This window comes from Wyeomyia smithii, chromosome 2, assembly GCF_029784165.1.
Source record: "Wyeomyia smithii strain HCP4-BCI-WySm-NY-G18 chromosome 2, ASM2978416v1, whole genome shotgun sequence".
NCBI lineage: Eukaryota > Metazoa > Arthropoda > Insecta > Diptera > Culicidae > Wyeomyia > Wyeomyia smithii.
Window position 1 is genome coordinate 266,805,376 of NC_073695.1, and position 18,298 is coordinate 266,823,673.

Below are 18,298 nucleotides of genomic sequence, written 5' to 3' on the forward strand. Positions count from 1 at the left end.
ATATATATATATATATAGGTTATAAGAGTAAAGAGGGTGCATCACGCACAAAAGCCACTCCCCGACGTAATACTTAACCGTCGTTCCGGGAAGACCAGGGCTGGAGACTGGAGGGGTTTTAGTGGGTCGGGACAGGGATCAGTAGGTGCCTGGGCGAGTGTTACTACCCCAGCATCTCTCCCCTAGTCTCATCCCCACACCCTGAGTTCTCTTCTCAGGTGTCTGTTTGCAGATTTACCCGCCACCTTTAAAAAAAAAAAAAAGGTCCACCGGAAACCCGGCAGAGGTTTAGGCTACGGGCAACCCTTCACTACCGTAGAGGATAGGAAGTGTCGGGAAGGTGCGACGCGCCAAGATGGCGGAGCGGCCAAAGGACCAAAAAAGGTTAAAAAGGCGCGGAGTAGGGGGGATGCCCTCATACTCAAGACGGACGGGCCCAAGTACTCAGAAGTCTTGAAGAAGTTGAGGGTGGAAACCCAGCTCAAGGATCTGGGGGCGGATGTGCGGAGTATCCGCCGATCTCGCACTGTTGAGATGATACTTGAGCTCCGGCCATCTGTACGATGAGCAAGTTCCCGGTTCAGAAGGTTGTCTCAACCTCAGAAGAAGGGTACGTAGTCGCCAAGGTGAACGGAGTGTTCTACTGCAGTTGCTATGCTCCGCCGCGTTGGTCTACCGAAAGGTTCACCCAGATGGTCGACCTGTTATCCATGGAGCTAACAGGCCTAACGCATGCATTTTTTCCAAACTGGTTCGCCAGAGATGTCCAGTTGGCTCCATAAAATATATCGATACATAATATTTGTAGAAAATTTTTCTGGGAAAAACTCTTCTAAAGACTGTAAGGTGCTACGATGCTCGTGGAAGAAGTTATTCACCCCAAACTAATTGAATATCTGACGAACAGCTCAAAATGGAGTTTTTCCAGCAACACTGCTGCAGCATGCTGTTGTTGCAAACTTCCGTGTTCTCGGTCTAACTCGATCTTCAGAAGAGTTTTCCTAGAAAAAATTCCTGCAAATATGTATCGATATATTTTCAGGGGACAACTGGACATCTCTGGAGAATGAGTTTTGAAAAAGTGTATTTTGCCATATAAAATCGTATGAAAACTTAAAAAATAGATCGAAAAAATATAGCTTTACCTATCAACCTGAAAATTTAGACAGCTGTTTTAGGACCCATAAGGAACACGAAAAGTCCTATAAAATGTCTTCATTAGTTTTATTTCGAATGCCTTTAAAATTGGTGTACAAGCGAAAAAATAACGTTGATGTAATTAATTTGATTGATAATCGTAGATACAAAGGTACCCGATTTACAGGCGCCAAATGCATTTTCTAAGTCATACCCACTTTGTAATGTTGGTTCTCGTCAGCTAAATTAAGTGTGATTTAATGTGACAGTTACGATATGATAGCGTATGATTGATCACGATAAAGGTTGTTTTGCGGTTTTACCAGAAAACTTTATATCATTCGGATAGAACGGACAAAAATGGAGTGCATTGTAGTGGCCAACGTTGATTAAACATACTTACACTATGGGTTTCAAAAAGTAAACACCTTTTAAAAAGACGTTTTCGGACAGTATTGTGTCTCGCTGTAGAATAAAGGAAACTCCACCGGTTGCCATAATTTACTATTTATTTACATCTCACACTGATGTCGATGTTTCTACATTGTGAACATAGATTTCTTCTTTTTTTCTCTGTTAGTAGGCAAAAGTGATAAGAGTTTGTTTATACACAATATAGGAAATAATGCTGAAGTATTGCTTTACCAGAATAATTGAAAATACGATTCTGTGGTAGGTTGTGTTAGGATATTTGCTTTAGTTTTGCTTCTTGTTTTATACATAAGCTGCCATGTGTTGGATAATGTTGCGCTGATTTGTTTGCTATCTGTCCATTATACTGTTGCATTGCAGCTAAAAATCTCGACTATTAGTGTGGTATATTTTTCTTTATCTTATTGCGTACATAACATCATGCGACGCCTATTGTTCAACAGAAAGCTTCCAGAATGGCTTCGGCGATAATATCCGCCTCACTTATGCGATATTCGAACATTTACTTATCAACATCCACTGAAATGTTTGATTTAGGAAATACCGATTGTGTCTTTTTTTGTGTTATACTATAGAGGAAGCATTAAAGAGGTATTTTTTTTAATGATAGTAATCATTAGTATAGACAAATAATCAAAAAAATACAGGACATCTAGATGTTTATATGAACATTCAAGATCAGGGTAGATACCGACAGAGTAGATACAATATAATTATATGGGATTGTTTTCTTGTTGTTTTCGTTCCAAAAGCTGTGATCCCGAGTTTGGGACTAACGGCAAGCGTAAGCTGTTAAAATTTTGTTACTCCATATAAAAGGTTAATTAATAGGATACGCGCAGGTTTAGGTACCGAATACGTCTGCTGTTGTTCACTGGATTGCGGCTTAAGCCGCCCTCATGGAAGCATTTTATTCTAATACGAATCATCTCACTATCCCTTCTCTTATCAATGTCTTGCTCAAAATACTCGATAAAAATACCATAACAAAAATCAAAATAAATAATACTTAGATTTTATAACGGCAAAAATAGTGATTAGCTTATCGTTTACGGCTATCGGCGGTAGTTTATTAAACAACTTGAACAAAGACACTTCTGCCGGTTGTTCCAGCTTTGTTCATCAGTGTGTTCTTGTTGAATCGTAATAAATAAATAATTCATTTTTGCCATTTCAACAGTCTAAATTCAACAAAATAAACATTTTGCTTGCATGTTATATTTTTCCTAAAAACAATATCTTACAACAGTAGTATTAACAAGTTTGGTTAAATTTATTCTTTGATTGGGTATAAAAACTAAGTAATTTTGCAAAAAAAATATCATCTATATACAATTTATCACAATATTCTTAACTTATCGACAGACGATTTGTGGATGCACATACAAATAGATGTTCTAGTATGGATATTCCACGTATGTGCAGAGCCACGCAGGACTTCACCGCTGATGGAAAACGACGGCTGGGGGATTTCGCGTCCAAACTCGGCTGTGGAGTTAGCACCCTTTTAAATTTATGGGTAAAGTGATAAGTGATACGTCTTTTGAAAAGACTAATAAATTTTCATCAATAATAATTTATGAAAATATGAAATCTATCAGATTGTTTTTGCTGCAATAAATTTAACGTCCTCAATTGATATGCTCAAATTGCAGAATGTCGCCAAAGTCACACTATAATCTGAGAGGGTGCCCTCAACGGTTGGGTTAATTGGCGTGAAATCCCTCCGCTGTCGCCCCTCGGCTGGGCATGCTATTCAGACTCTAAATACGCTATAAAATAATGTCGAGGGGGATACTATTAACAAATAGTTGTGGTCTTTCAGTAGTTTATAAAACCATATCGTGTAATATAATAATACTACCGTCTTACATATTTTTGTTTTCTCCTTCTAAATGATACCAATCGTATAGATTGAATAATCTATAAAGCAGTTCTGTAGGGTTATATTGTTTCGAGTAGGTACACTAAGCAGTTCTCACGCATTTTGTACCGCTCTGTATTTGTCGTCTTTGTGAGCGAACCAACGCCAGACCATTAGCGCCAAGATGATCGACGCCAGTACACAGAGACACACCAGGATAAAAGTCAAAACCGTTCCATATTCACTACTGCTATCACTATGCTTATGATGATGATGGGGATCTCGGTGAACACTACCATTAGTATTGTCGTCATCTGTAACAGTAACGCTGACTTTCGGTTGTGGAAAATCAGTTTCGATGATGCTTGGTTTGGTTTGGTTTTGAACTACTCTGGCACACGCACATAGATCACAATTCCCCTGTCGTCGGTACCCGTATTGACAATGGATATTGCAGTGCTGAATATCTTGACAAAAGTTAGTCGCGTCGTTATCACAAACAGGGCAACACTCGCCTGGAATTGTCTTATGGTTGAGACAGCCGGGATTCTTGCAGACCGACTGCTGACACTTGACTTCACCGTAATGGCACTCGCAGGTCGTACATTCGTCGCTGCGCCACTTCGCACCATGCTTTCGGTACGTATCATGCATACAGTAGGTTTTTCTACACGGAAGGCAGCAATTGCCAGGGACTCCATGCGGGAGGTCATTCGGATCGGTGGGTATGGTCGTATTAGCAGGTATTAGGTTGGGGAGACATTCCTGGTCGCAGTAGTTCGGCTTGCAGACACACTCGTAGTGGGGGCAGCAGTGTTGAATTAGAATTTCATCGTCGATGATACTGCGGCGCTTGTGTCCGTGATGCTCGTAAGCGCCGGGGATAATTTTGATGGTCTCACGCTGCCGTGCATTGGAAGCTATGGCACGTTCGCGGCGCACAATTTCGCTGGTTTTGCTGCGTATATGGTGGGGAATGTTACCGTACAAATGGATTACTTTCGGTTTCGAATAGCTGTCTGCAGGGCATGGTTCCGGCTTAGGGCATGCTACGTTCTTGCACTCGATTTTGTCTGCAAATAGAGCGTAAACAAGGTGGCAATTAGACTTCCGCTTCACGGCGATGTTTCGGTTCTAAAGCTAACGAAGTCATTAGTTATGTTCACTGTTAGTTGGTATAAAACTGAAAAAGCTCAAAAGTGAAAGCGAATGGTTTCATTTATATTCACGGAAATAGTTTGACACTTGCTATACCAGAGACTCGAGGTCTAGTGTTGAAGTGAAAATATCGTCCAAGACGTCTCTGACCATTAAACCACAACGAGTCCACACTTGAACATTTAACTCATTGAATGTTCAAGCTATTGTATTTGAATAATCACCTTGGGCACAATTCTAGCTTCACGCGTGAAATCTCCGATAAACTAACAACAATGAGAGTCAGCTTGAACGTACAGATAAATAAGCCTAAATAATTCTCTAAATTCAATGTAAAATTTTGCAAAGTATGCAGTCGAAACCCAAAATTTTAATTTACGATTTCTGCATTCGATCAAATTTAATAACATAAACAATCCGAAAAACCTCTATTAAATCAGTTACATCAAACAAAACCCCCGCGGAAGGACTACCTACAAATTCTCATGTAGGGTTTGCAATCTTTCTGGGCATTGATTTCCTGGGAATGAAAAACAAATTGGCACATGAGTATTTGCGAACATTCAACGCATTGTATTGTGGGTACTTTGTTTCCCTCTCGCTTGCACTCGGTTCAATTCAGATGATTACGTAGGTTTGGTGGCTGGTATGATGAATTAATACAGTTTGATGACGTCAGCTTGGCGTTTTGGTAGGGTATTTTGTTTTATTGCTTTGTTGCAAAAGGAGCTGGAGTAAAACATGAGGAATTTTCCGAGGAATTAGGGAATACCGAAAATCAATATTATCATTCGGGGAAAAGCTTTTTTTTTTCATAAGCTCAGCAACCTTCGCTTGGGAAGTGTCGCATTTATTTACAGCTGCTACCGTCATTAAATTTTCTTATAATTCCAGATCTAAAGTATTATTCAATATCGGAAATAACAGGATTTGCAGTTCTGCAGGATACCGTGACCAGAGTTTTGGAGGAGTTTGAATATTTCAAGTGATCCTGAACAATTCAAGTTTCACAGCTCTTCAGGATACCCTGTTCAAAGTTCTCCAGGGGTTTGATGATTACAAGAGATTAGGAACAACTCAAGTTCATCAAGCTATATAGAAATCAAGAATTCTGTAACTTTATAACAGCTAAGTATTAGACTTAATTCATTTATTTATAATCTATTTCCATATTTTGTTGCCCTGCCATAGTGTGCATTACACACAATGGAAGTGGATGAGAAAAATTTGAACGATCCTGTTCCCGCCACTCCAAAACCTCCTGACCCTCTATCCTCTGTTGCCTCAATTCCCCCGCGCGTTAAACTTTATCCAGACGGATCGACTGGTTAATTCATTATTTATTTCCGACCTAAAATAGGGCCTAAATCAAAGCCCTTAAACATTATTCAGATATCCAAGGACTTAGAGTCTCATTTCAAGTCCATCACTGAAATTTTTATGGTCAGGCCCAACAAGTTGAGAGTTGTGGCTACGGACCTTATTCAAGCTAATAAAATTGCTACATCAGAATTTTTTACCAGGGAATATCATGTTTATGTTCCCGCACGAGATGTAGAAATTGACGGTGTTGTAACCGATTCCAGCTTATCCAGTGAATGTCTTTTAAAAGACGGACTTGGGTATTCCAAAAACTTTTCAATTCCATCGGTAAAAATTCTCGATTGTCAACAATTGAGATCCGTATCCTTTGTAGAAGGAAAGAAAATATATTCCCCTTCAGATTCATTCCGTGTCACTTTTGCCGGATCTGCTTTACCATCTCACATCTCCATTCACAATGTCCTCGTGCCCATTCGCCTATATATTCCACGAGTCATTAACTGCATCAATTGCAAACAGCTAGGCCATACTTCTGCCTACTGTTGCAATAAAAGCCGATGCGGCAAATGTGGGGGGAATCATCTTGATGAAACTTGCAATCAAGAGAATAATAATTGTTATTATTGTGGTGAAAATCAACATGAACTAACGAAATGTTCATTATACATTCATCATAAAAATAAAATGAAACGGTCTCTTAAAGACAACTCTAAACGTAATTATTCTTATCTTCTCAAAAAATCCGAAGCAAGTACTCTCATTTCTTCAAATATTTATGATTTATTGTCCTCTGATGAGACAGACTGTGACATTCCTCTTGCTGGTCCTTCTTTTTCTAATCCTGGTGGGTCTAGAAAAAGAAAAAATCTTTCTCTTCCGAAACTTCCCAACAAAGGTCCTAAAATAACACTTAATAAAAAAGTTAATATTCCCAAATCCAATCATGATGTTGAAAATTTGAATCAAACTCCTCCTAAAATTTTAAACCTAAATTCAACACAAGAATTCCCACCACTATCACCCAAAAACTGTAACAACTCAGTTAATCAAACAAAATCAGGAATTCTGAAATTTTCTACTGTAATAAATTGGATCCTTGAATCATTAAACATACCGGACCCTCTAAAAAAAATTATTCTTTCACTACTCCCTGTTTTCAAAACATTTTTAAAGCAGCTTACCTTTCAATGGCCCCTCATTTCAACATTAATATCCTTCGATGACTAACTCATCGTCCGAAACTAATGATTTTATACATGTTTTACAATGGAATTGCAGGAGTATCATACCAAAACTAGATTCGTTTAAAGCTATGATTAATAATTTGAAATTTGATGTGTTTTCTATTTGTGAAACCTGGCTCACTTCAGATATCAATCTCATTTCAATAATCACAATATCATACGATTAGACCGAGATGCTCCTTATGGAGGTGTACTTTTAGGGATAAAAAAATGTTATTCTTTTTATAAAATTAACTTACCTTCAATTCAAGGCATCGAGTCTGTAGCTTGTCAAATTAAAACATGACAAAGATCTCTGCATTGCTTCTGTATATATCCCTCCTAAAACACTAATCAGACAACGAATGCTCTCTGACATTTTTGAACTTCTACCCTCACCGCGTTTAATATTGGGAGATTTTAACTCACATGGTGTAGCTTGGGGTTCATCTTACAACGATAATCGCTCCACCTTGATATATAATCTTTGTGACAATTTCAATATGACTGTTTTAAACAATGGAGACATGACACGTGTTCCGAAACCACCGACTCGTCCAAGCACATTAGATTTATCATTATGTTCAACGTCATTGCGATTAGATTGCACCTGGAAGGTTGTTTGCGATCCTCATGGTAGTGATCATTTACCAATTTTAATTTCAATTAAAAAAGGGCTAAAAATTACTCCATCAGTCGACATTCCGTATGACCTTACATTTAATATTAATTGGAAAATTTATAAAACAAAAATTACGGAAGCTCTAGAGGCAGTACAACACCTTCCGCTACTTGAAAAATATGATTTATTTGCGGGTTTAATTTTGAATTCCGCAATACTAGCCCAAAAGAAACAATATCTTGGCGTTTCAACTAAGAGACGACCTCCTACTTCTTGGTGGGACAAAGAGTGCTCAAAAATTTACATTAAAAAATCTAGGGTGTATAAGGTTTTTCGGAAGATGAAGAATATTCAAATCAATGGATATTAAATTTCGCAAAAAAAAGTTTGTCCAGACACTGTTTCTGCTCAAAAAATTACTCGTGATGTTTTTTCTGAACAATCAGTAATGGAACTACCATTTTCAATTACCGAACTATCTACTGCCCTTCTTACTTGCAATAATAATGCCCCTGGTCTAGATAAAATTAAATTTCATTTACTGAAAAATTTACCTGACAATGCTAAAAAACTGTTGTTAGATTTATACAACAATTTTTTTGAATTAAACATCATTCCCCATGACTGGAGACAAGTAAAGGTAATTGCTATCCAAAATCCTGGAAAACCTGCTTCTAATCATGATTCATATCGTCCGATTGCGATGCTTTCCTGTATTCGTAAATTATTTGAAAAAATGATTTTATATCGTTTACACCATTGGGTCGAAAGTAATAATTTATTATCACATACCCAGTTTGGCTTTCGTAGAACTAAAGGAACAAATGACTGTCTTGCATTACTTTCAACAGAAATCCAGCTTGCATTTGCTCAAAAAGAACAAATGGCTTCTGTATTCCTAGACATTAAAGGAGCCTTTGATTCTGTTTCTATAAATGTCCTTTCTGATAAACTTCATCAAAAAGGACTTCCTCCCAAATTCAATAATTTTTTATACAATCTATTATCAGAAAAACATATGCACTTTTCTCATGGTAGTTTGTCAGCGTTTAGATTAAGTTACATGGGTCTACCACAGGGTTCATGTTTAAGTCCACTACTTTACAATTTTTATGTTAATGATATTGATGCCTGTTTGGCAAATTCATGTACTATTAGACAATTTGCTGATGATAGTGTGATTTCTGCCACAGGTCCCAGGGCATCCGATTTACAAAGACCTTTACAAGATACCTTGAACAACTTAACCAATTGGGCGATACAATTAGGTATAGAATTTTCCGTTGAAAAAACTGAATTCGTGGTTTTTTCTAGAAAACATGAACCAGCTCAGCTCCAACTTATGTTAGTGGGAGAACCCATAGCTCAAGTTTTAGTTCACAAATATCTTGGTGTTTGGTTTGACTCAAAATGCACTTGGAAAAGTCATATTCGATATTTAATTCAAAAATGTCAACAAAGAGTTAACTTTTTGCGCACAATAACTGGTTCATGGTGGGGAGCGCACCCAGGGGACCTTATTAAACTTTATCAAACTACAATTCTATCAGTACTGGAATACGGATGTTTTTGTTTTTGTTCTGCCGCAAAAACTCATATAATAAAACTGGAACGAATACAGTATCGCTGTTTCCGCATTGCTTTAGGTTGTATGCACTCAACTCATACAATGAGTTTAAAAGTATTAGCGGGCGTTCTCCCCTTAAAAGAACGTTTTTAAATTATCGCTTCTCGCATTCTTGTGAAAAGTGAAATTTTAAACCCAATGATAATAAATAACTTTGAAAGACTTGTGGAACTTCAATCTCAAACTCGTTTCATGACTGTATATTTCAATTACAAGTCTCAAAAGTTTAACCCTGCGTCACATTCTTCAAATAATATTTACTCATTAGATACTTTTGATTCTAACTTTTTTTTTTGATACATCCATGTTGAATGAAATTCGTAGTATCCCAGATCAACTACGTATACAACAGATTCCAAATCTATTTCGTGAAAAATATCAAAATATAAACTGTAATAATTCATTTTATACTGATGGATCTTTTCTTAATGGATCTACCGGTTTCGGTGTTTATAACAATAATTTATCCGTCGCTTTCAAACTCGAAAGCCCTGCTTCTGTTTACGTCGCAGAACTGGCTGCTATTCAATACACATTGAGTATTGTTGAAAATTTGCCTATGGATAATTACTTCATCTTCACGGACAGCTGTTGAAGCTCTCCGATCGATAAAAAGTTTAAAAAACTCTTCGTATTTTTTAAATAGAATACGCGACCATTTGAGTACTTTATCCGAAATTGCATCACAAGTTACATTAGTATGGATCCTTTCTCACTCTTTAATTGAGGGCAATGAGATGGCAGATTCATTAGCTAAGTTCGGCACGGTACATGGTGACATATATGAAAGACCTATTCAATTTAATGATTTTTTTGTTTCTATACGTCGAGGGTCGCTCATGAACTGGCAAAATTCTTGGGACAATGGGGAACTAGGAAGATGGTGTTATTCCATTATTCCTAAAGTTTCTTTAAGACCTTGGTTCCAGAAATTGGACGTAGGTCGTGATTTCATTTGTGTGATGTCTCAGCTTATGTCCAATCATTACTGGTTCAATGCTCACCTTCGTCGTATAGGACTCACAGAGGATCACCTTTGCACCTGTGGCGAGGGTTACCACGATATTGAACATGTTGTTTGGTCATGTCCGTTATATCGTGAAGCTAGATCGAATTTAGAAAATTCTCTTAAAGCTCGGAATAAGCAACCTAATGTCCCTGTTCGTGATGTCTTAGCAAATTTAGATTTCCCTTATATGCGTCTTCCATATTCCTTTCTTAAATTCATTGATGTTCCTATTTAGTACATTTTTGTTTTCTTTTCAGATTTTATGTGCTCAACGGGCTCAACTAGAATGTGAATGCTCCTGAATTCATTATTTTGGACACTTAAAGCTGCAAGAATCATATTTTTGAAGATTTTCTAGTTTTAAGTGCTGTGATTTGTTATTTATTTATAATTGTATTGTTATATATGAAAAGATGAGAGGGTTTTCTGCCTGTTTGAGCAGAAATATTTATTGATTCTACTCAAGCAGGCTTTTCCCTACTCCAACAGGAATTCCGGCCCCGTTATGCTCTCTGCGATTGGGCCTTTATTTTATTAATAATAATTAGAATAAAAAAAAAAAGAAAAGCTTTTTCCCGAGAAACCAATCTAAGGATTGCAAACCTTATTCCCATTTTTCGAGCACAATTTTTGCATTTCAAATGGACGACTGATCTTTTCTCAAATCGGTCATAATCATTATACGGTTCGGCATTCCTGCATTTAATAAAATAAACCTGCGGGAAAATGCAGATACTTAGTTAAGGCTTTTCTTTTGGGTAACGGTTGTTACAAAAATCCTAAACTAAGTATTACAGATTATCAGCTGAATACTTGGTCGGCGTGCGACCAGACCGAGCTAAGCGCCATTTTCTTTAAAATTGAGTTATTAGCACCAGTGGATGTGCAACCTGATAATCTATGTTTTATTAAAGAATAAAATCATTTGAACAGTTCATAGGCGTGTTATAATAAAAAATCTCTGTAGCACTTTGGAAAAGAACAAAATTGCGTTCGACCAGAGTGAACCGTAAACACAGACATGGCATCTAAAGAAAGTGATTGTTTATGATTTAAAAGCAAACTTTGCGATTTATTTTAACCAGTAACTGATTTCTCCACTTCGGACAGCTCGTTAATACGACTGTCATCAGAATTAGATAAATAAACAGCCAGGTGGTGTTCGTAGAGCCGAACTTCGTTTTAATGGGCACATCACTTTTTTTCAAGATCTTGTTGAGCCAGACCGAACCAAGTGCATTTTATTTTCATTTGATATTTTTCAAATCAATAAAAATAGGCAATACCCGCTTCAAAGTACCGGAGCATTTCATATTGATACTATCTTAACACTTAGCACTTGGTGCGCTTTGGCACCAGGAAATAGAGCAACAGAAATAAAGCTTTGCTTGTCTATCAGCTGTATAATTTTTGATACAAATTTAACTAAGAGATAAAGCAGCGTTGTTATCTATGTATTACGTTTGACTAGTGAGAAAAATTAGCTTGTTTAATAGTCAAGTTGATATGTTGCAGTGAATACGTTTGACCAGACCGAACTGAAGACCATTTTTTGAATTTTTGTTCGACTGAGTGCATAGGTGTCAAAAATAAAACCCAAATATTTTATCAATTATTGCTATTTTTCGGGTATTTATAATAACAGGACATTCATTAAGCCTTTTTCATTACGTGTTAGCATTGAATTAATGATAAGTTCAAACACGATTATTTTATGGGTGGTCAAACTTCAAATGCTAATTACTCAAAACAATGTGTTTGGCGCTTGGCTCGGTCTGGTCGCACGCCGACCATTTATGAAGATAATTAATATCGTAGAAACTGGCTTACGAAGCAGTTATTAAAGGAGAGGTTACTGGTTTTACCGAACGATTCGAATTTCGAACAAAGTCATTAGCGAAATGTTAACTGAAAGTTTAGAAGATTGCTGAGTTTAGTGGAAGAAACTGAAGTGTGGTATTACAGAGACGTGAAAATGTTTCTCGTCGAAATATTTTCATTTTTTTTCTAGTTTCTGTAAGTTATAAATTTTGTATCCGAAAATGGATGTGTCTACGTTCATTGGATGAAAGCCGTTGTTGTTCCGGTGTGTTTTGATTTCGCAAAGACCAGAAAGGAGGTTGGGAGCGGCAAACCGAAGAAACACTAAATTTGGATTCCAGCTTTCTGTCGATAAAAACAAAGGGGTCGAATATGAGAAGGATATAAATACCTAGTCCTAAAACTGGTGAGAGCGTTCCTTTTTACTTCTTATTTCACTTTAACTATGTTCAATGTACATGAAGTTAGAGTATTTCGTGCTATATTGAAACTGCACCTTTCCAGCATCGTTTAAAGAAGTACCGAAAACAAAATTTAAAGTAAGGCGTAGTTTGGCTAACATTAATAGGTACATTTGAAAAAATGCAAATGTAAATGTAATGACAAAATAATTTACAGCTGCTTACTGGTAAGTTTTGGTTCAGTTTTATTTCATTTACAAAGTGTGGATTGTCTGCTTTGTAAAGGTCTACATTTAAGGTGTTTTTTTTTTTTTTTGCTAAAATGGTGTGTTTCTTGTGAATAGGTACTACAGTACTACTATGGCATGGCAGTTTTCACGGAAATACTTTTTATGAAATTGGCTTGAAACATTTCCAAATGCAAGTGAGTGTCGTCGAATACGTACTACCTTAAATATTTCGCGTGGCATATCTTGCTTGCAAGTTAGCTTTGCTCAATAGGTATTTTTTTCGCGTAATAGGCTTTGTGATGCTAAAATTCTGCGTAAAACATGGCATTATTTATCAAAATGTGACCAGAGCTTATAATACAATTCCTATCTTGTGATGCTCGTAGAGATGCAGTGGTACCCGCTGTCTCTAAATGAAACAGCATCATAACCCTTTTCCTTCCCAAGTAGTACAGCACTTTGGTCGTGGCCGGCGTCGTTATTGGTCAGTTTTGACGTTGGACTAACGTCTATATCGAAGTTAGGCACCTGAATTTGAAAATCTAGTAATTCAACCGGGGAAAACCAGGGAAAAGTGGTCAGGTTTTGAGCGCTTATATATCATTCATTTCTTTTCAGAATTTCGAGGTTTTGGCATCAACCGATCAGAAATTCTTTTACGGTTGAATTTATGTAACAAAAATAACCTATTGTTCGAGATACACTATTGAAAAATTGATAAATCACATCGATTGTCTAAATCATACCGAGCAACCAATCACCACCTCTCTTCACAAGCACAGTCGACACTAACGGATACAACCGATCTGACTTTGTAAACAGTCTCACAGCTTTCAACCAATAACGAGCTCGCTTTCGGTAGCTGCAACAGGTGTTTCAACACCGTTTTAAAATGCTTCTTTTATCATTACCACTGAACAGATTCTAAACACCAATGGCTTGATTGATAGGGGAAATATTGCGCAAGATTGTCATATAATAATTTAAATATGTTTTCGATACTAGACTAGTTAAAAGTTGTGTTAAAAGTCGTGCACATTCAACCAATCACAAGCTCGCTTCTTGTTTGCTCGCGGATGGATTTTTGCTTTGGGCTATATAATAGCCTGTGTCGTCTCATAGCAGTCATCAGTTAACAAGTGAAAGGCCACCAGGCCGGTCTTGTATAATCAGCAGCGATGGCTGATTCCAGCGGCCAAACTGAGCTGCAGCAGAACCAGAGCGGTGGTATCAGACAGCAGCGGCGGAGGTAGTGGGAAGCTGCATTTCTTCATTCAGTTCGGTGCTCCTTCGATCTGAGTTGGACCCCACCAGCGGTAATCCAATTCAGATATCGTTGGGTGAAAACGTTGGGTGTGTGTGCAGTGTGCACATATAGCGTATATGCATCTGTATTGCTATGACATTTGCGATGATAGGGATGGCGCTGTTGCGTGTGTATGGCTAGCTATAGCGTGTGTAAGACACTAGCATGTGTAGCATATTATGGCTATTGCGTGTATATCTTCAGCGTGTGTACGGATAGTTATAGCTTGTGTGTGGATAGCTGCTGCGTGTGTAATGATTAGTTATAGCGTATGTATGGATAGTAATAGCACATGGTTGGATAGCTTATGCGTGTGTATAGATAGTTGTATCGGATGTATGGGAAGGAATAGCGTGTGTATGGATAGCTATAGCTACAGCGTGTGTATGAATAGTTTTAACGCGTGTTTAGATAGTTATAGCATGTGTGTGAATAACTATAGCGGGTGTTTATCGAAGATTATTATTGTCATTGAAAATATTAAAACGTCTTAACGAACACAGTTGTGAATTTGATTTTACAGCAGCGATTTTAACTTCTTCAGCCAGTCTTTATTCATCGAGGAAAAATTACTACCTATGAATGATCAACACTTATTTACTAGAAATTTGATTTAGATCAAAACGGGTTCTTTTGAGTATCATAAGTTATTGGTAAAAAGAGTTGCAAGTTTTCTCAATGAGCATTCATTAAATTTTCGTTTTTGTTTCTCGGTGCGCGGTTTTGATTTTGTTTCTCGCCACAGAGAAAGAAACAAACTTGTCGCTATCGTGAAAAATAACAAAACAATTAGAAATGCTCTAAATCACAACTGAAGAAGTTAAGATATTTTCCTGTCACTCGCCCAAACCTTGATAACAACTACCGAAAAACGTGTGATTGAGCTCCTGCTATATTGAGTTATTGTACCAAACGTTTTTTTTTTCAAATACATGAAGTTATATGCTGGGCTGGAACTAACCTAGCATGAGTTTTATCGATCAAATGTCAAACAATTTTCAAATTTAAAATTTTCGGTTGAATCGTTCTGGGCTCCAATTTCAGATAGTTTCGTAAAGTTTGCTTTTTGCTTAGAAAGGAAAATTTTACCAATTCGCTCAATTAAATGAGTGTCTTGGTAGTGCAGCAAACAAAGGGTTGATTTGAATATATATGAAATGACAGCGATTAAATAAAAGATATCCATTCTTTTAGTATATATTATTATTTATAACGTTTTAACGTCTCAGCATCCAGAAATGCACTGTTAGATAAAATTGCAGCAAATACTAGAGTTGCAATTCTCTCTATTATTTGTTTTAATGGAATATAAGAATACCGTAGTCCAACGTCATGCGGTCGTGTCTTGAATACCACCCTCCTACTTTTTTTACAGTTCTTTGATCAATTGTGAACTAATGAAAATTGCACAATGAGAATGTAATGCTAGTCCCAAGCACTATTCATCTGGTTCATTTTGCAATTTTGTTGGTTCGACCAATCACGGAGTGCAACTACGGGCAGTCTACCTAAGCTAAGCTGAGCTAAGAGTTACTCCAAGGTATTTGACGTTATTAAATGTTTGAGAAGCTCACCTTTTAGCCTAATATCATTACGCATAATCTTTTTTCTACGTGTAAATGGGACAATAGTGGTTTTTGAAGGATTTACGTTTAAGCCTTCCCTATCGGACCACGAGAAAATAATGTTCTAGGAAATTTGCATTCGGTTTGCGATGATATCATCATACTCACCACGAACAATAATCACAATATCATCAGCGAATCCAACTATTTCAAAGCCTTCCATCATTTTTTTGAGAAGATCATCAACTATTAATGACCACAGTAGAGGAGATATCACACCTCCTTGCGGGCACCCTTTTATAGCTTTTACATTTATATTAGAGCTTGCTGATATTTCTTTTTTTGATAAAATCTCGTTTATCCAATGAATAATGCAATTTCCAAAACCACGTTTCTCCATTGCAGCAGTGATTGAATAATGAGATGAATTATCCAATGCCCCTTCAATATCGAGGAAGGCTGCAAGCGAAATTTCTTTTGCTGCAAATTTTTTTTCTAGTTTTGTAGCTAAAGTATGAAGTACAGTTACCGAGCAAGCGGATATGATAAAAAATTGTACGATAAAAATTTCTCGTTTGTTTTAGGTGCGGGAATATTTATGATATAGTTTTTTTTTTTAAAGGTTAGTTCTTTTTCAACCAAGTAGATTTTTCTAAACCCACCCAGCTGATGCGATGCTGACCTGACGGGCCACTCGTCGTGGGCTCGACTCTCGGCTCGGGAGGGACTGTTGGTGTCGGTGGGATCGTGATGCTGGCCCCGCAATTGTCATGTACACTTGACGGTTGGTAGCGGGATCTGTTTGTGGTGAACGGATGGTCGTGTTCCGAGTCGAAATGCGGCACCAAGGCTTTGCTTTTTTCGATTTTCCTGAGTTTGCATATAACTTAAAGCCGCGATCTAGATTCTCATGACTTAAAAAAAGTGCCATGTGTTTTAGAGCAAGCGAAAGTTCACCAACCATTTTGATATACTTGGAGCAAAACTCTTCATACAGCAGACATGTGGTCGGTGTTAAGTCAGACCGGACCAAGTGACATTTTGATCATTTCGAGAAAAACGAGTTTGAAGTTTGTTGCTCTAGGAATTTCGAAGTTTTCAATATTTATGCGCAGTTTTGATGTTATAAGTTGGAGTAACCTTCTAACTGTATCATGCAATGTGACAATTGAAAAAAAGGAGTGCCGTGAGCTCAAAAAGGACAGGTTTGTAATTGATTAAATATACTTGGTCCACTCTGATTGAATCAAAGAAGAATCATTAATGACTTGGTCCATTATGACTGAACAATTGAACAAATAATTTCAGTCCATTGATCGTCGAACAGTCAAAATGTGCTTAATCTACATAGTTAGCTTCTGCGACATCAACAATTATTGAAAATAGTTTGAATAAATTTGAAACTGTGTTTGTTTCAACAAATCAATGGTAGGAGCGGAATGTTTTAACGGAACAAAAATATGGTTAATTTACTCAATTAAGTTATTCGTAATCATCCATTTTCTCTGCAACTTTGGCCAAATTTGCCGTAGAATTGATGATGGACTGGATGGTTTCCTCGTGTTTTGGTTCTGGAATTTTTGTCACGTTTGGAAATTGTGGAATGTTGTGTCACCCACACAAATGACTAACGTTTCTCATTTACATGTTCAATCAGTGTGGACCATGTACATTTTCCTCATTTACTGGTAAAGTATACTTTTTCGACTAACGGACAATGGAGCATTCCGATAAGTTGCCTGATAGTGTTGAAATTCATTTATGTTGACTTCAAACCGATGCTGTAAATTCCGATAATTTCAACTTTTTTCTGCTTAACACATGGTTTACTTTGTCTACACACTATAAGGCATGATATCAGGTCATGTTAGTGACAGCAATAAACGGCCCAAAAACACATCCAAAACCACGGCAGTGCGTGAAACTTTACAGATTCCGATGGGAGGGGGGGGGGGGTGAGTGAAAGAGTTTTCTGATACAAAGAAATCTGGAAAAACGCTTGAAAATTTTTCCGTTCGTTCGCTTTTATCAATAGCTGACCGAAGGCAGTCTCCTTGAAAATAAACACTTGGTCCATTCTGACTGAACACTGTATGCACTTTTCATTGTTCATGCAGACAAAAATCATGCTGTTATTTCTGCTGTTTTAAAGATAAATAAAATCTGATTGTTGTGTGATGTAGCTTAAGAAAATCTTTATCCAATACTATCGTTAACTCGTTTTTTTTCAGTTTTGCGACTTGGTCCGGTTTGACTTAACACCGACCATGTAGAGTCTTAATGAATGTAAAAATGTGGATGTAATTTTTTTAAAAGTAATTTGTTTGAAACAGCACTACTTTCGATCATTTTTGGTTATAATTAATCGATCAAACTTTGTTTGTATCTTAGGCGGTTTTTTTTTTTGCTGTTTACTAATCCATATTTTTTCCAGAGAGCGAGTAATGGCGCTATAACCGTAAGCTAAAAATGCTAGGACTAGAGTTAGTACTCAAGTTCCAACCGTAACAGTTGAAGCGAGTAAAGGCGCTATATCCTTGGTTTTGAAACCCGAACATGAGGAGGAAATACCCATGTTCC

The 18,298-nt window shown here is 37.1% G+C and overlaps 1 protein-coding gene across 3 annotated transcripts in view; it reads right to left on the reverse strand.

Annotated features, from left to right (window-relative positions):
• Nucleotides 1-1,628: 1,628 nt before the first annotated feature.
• Nucleotides 1,629-18,298, reverse strand: part of LOC129722208 (cysteine-rich motor neuron 1 protein-like) — a 101,448-nt gene continuing 84,778 nt past the window's right edge. For 2 of the 3 annotated variants that reach the window (XM_055675495.1, XM_055675496.1), the window contains exon 3: nt 1,629-4,506. In XM_055675495.1, the coding sequence (XP_055531470.1) occupies nt 3,548-4,506 (959 nt within the window). In that variant the 3' untranslated portion in view covers nt 1,629-3,547. The remainder of the gene's footprint in view (nt 4,507-18,298) is intronic. The other variant, XM_055675497.1, reaches the window with a different exon arrangement.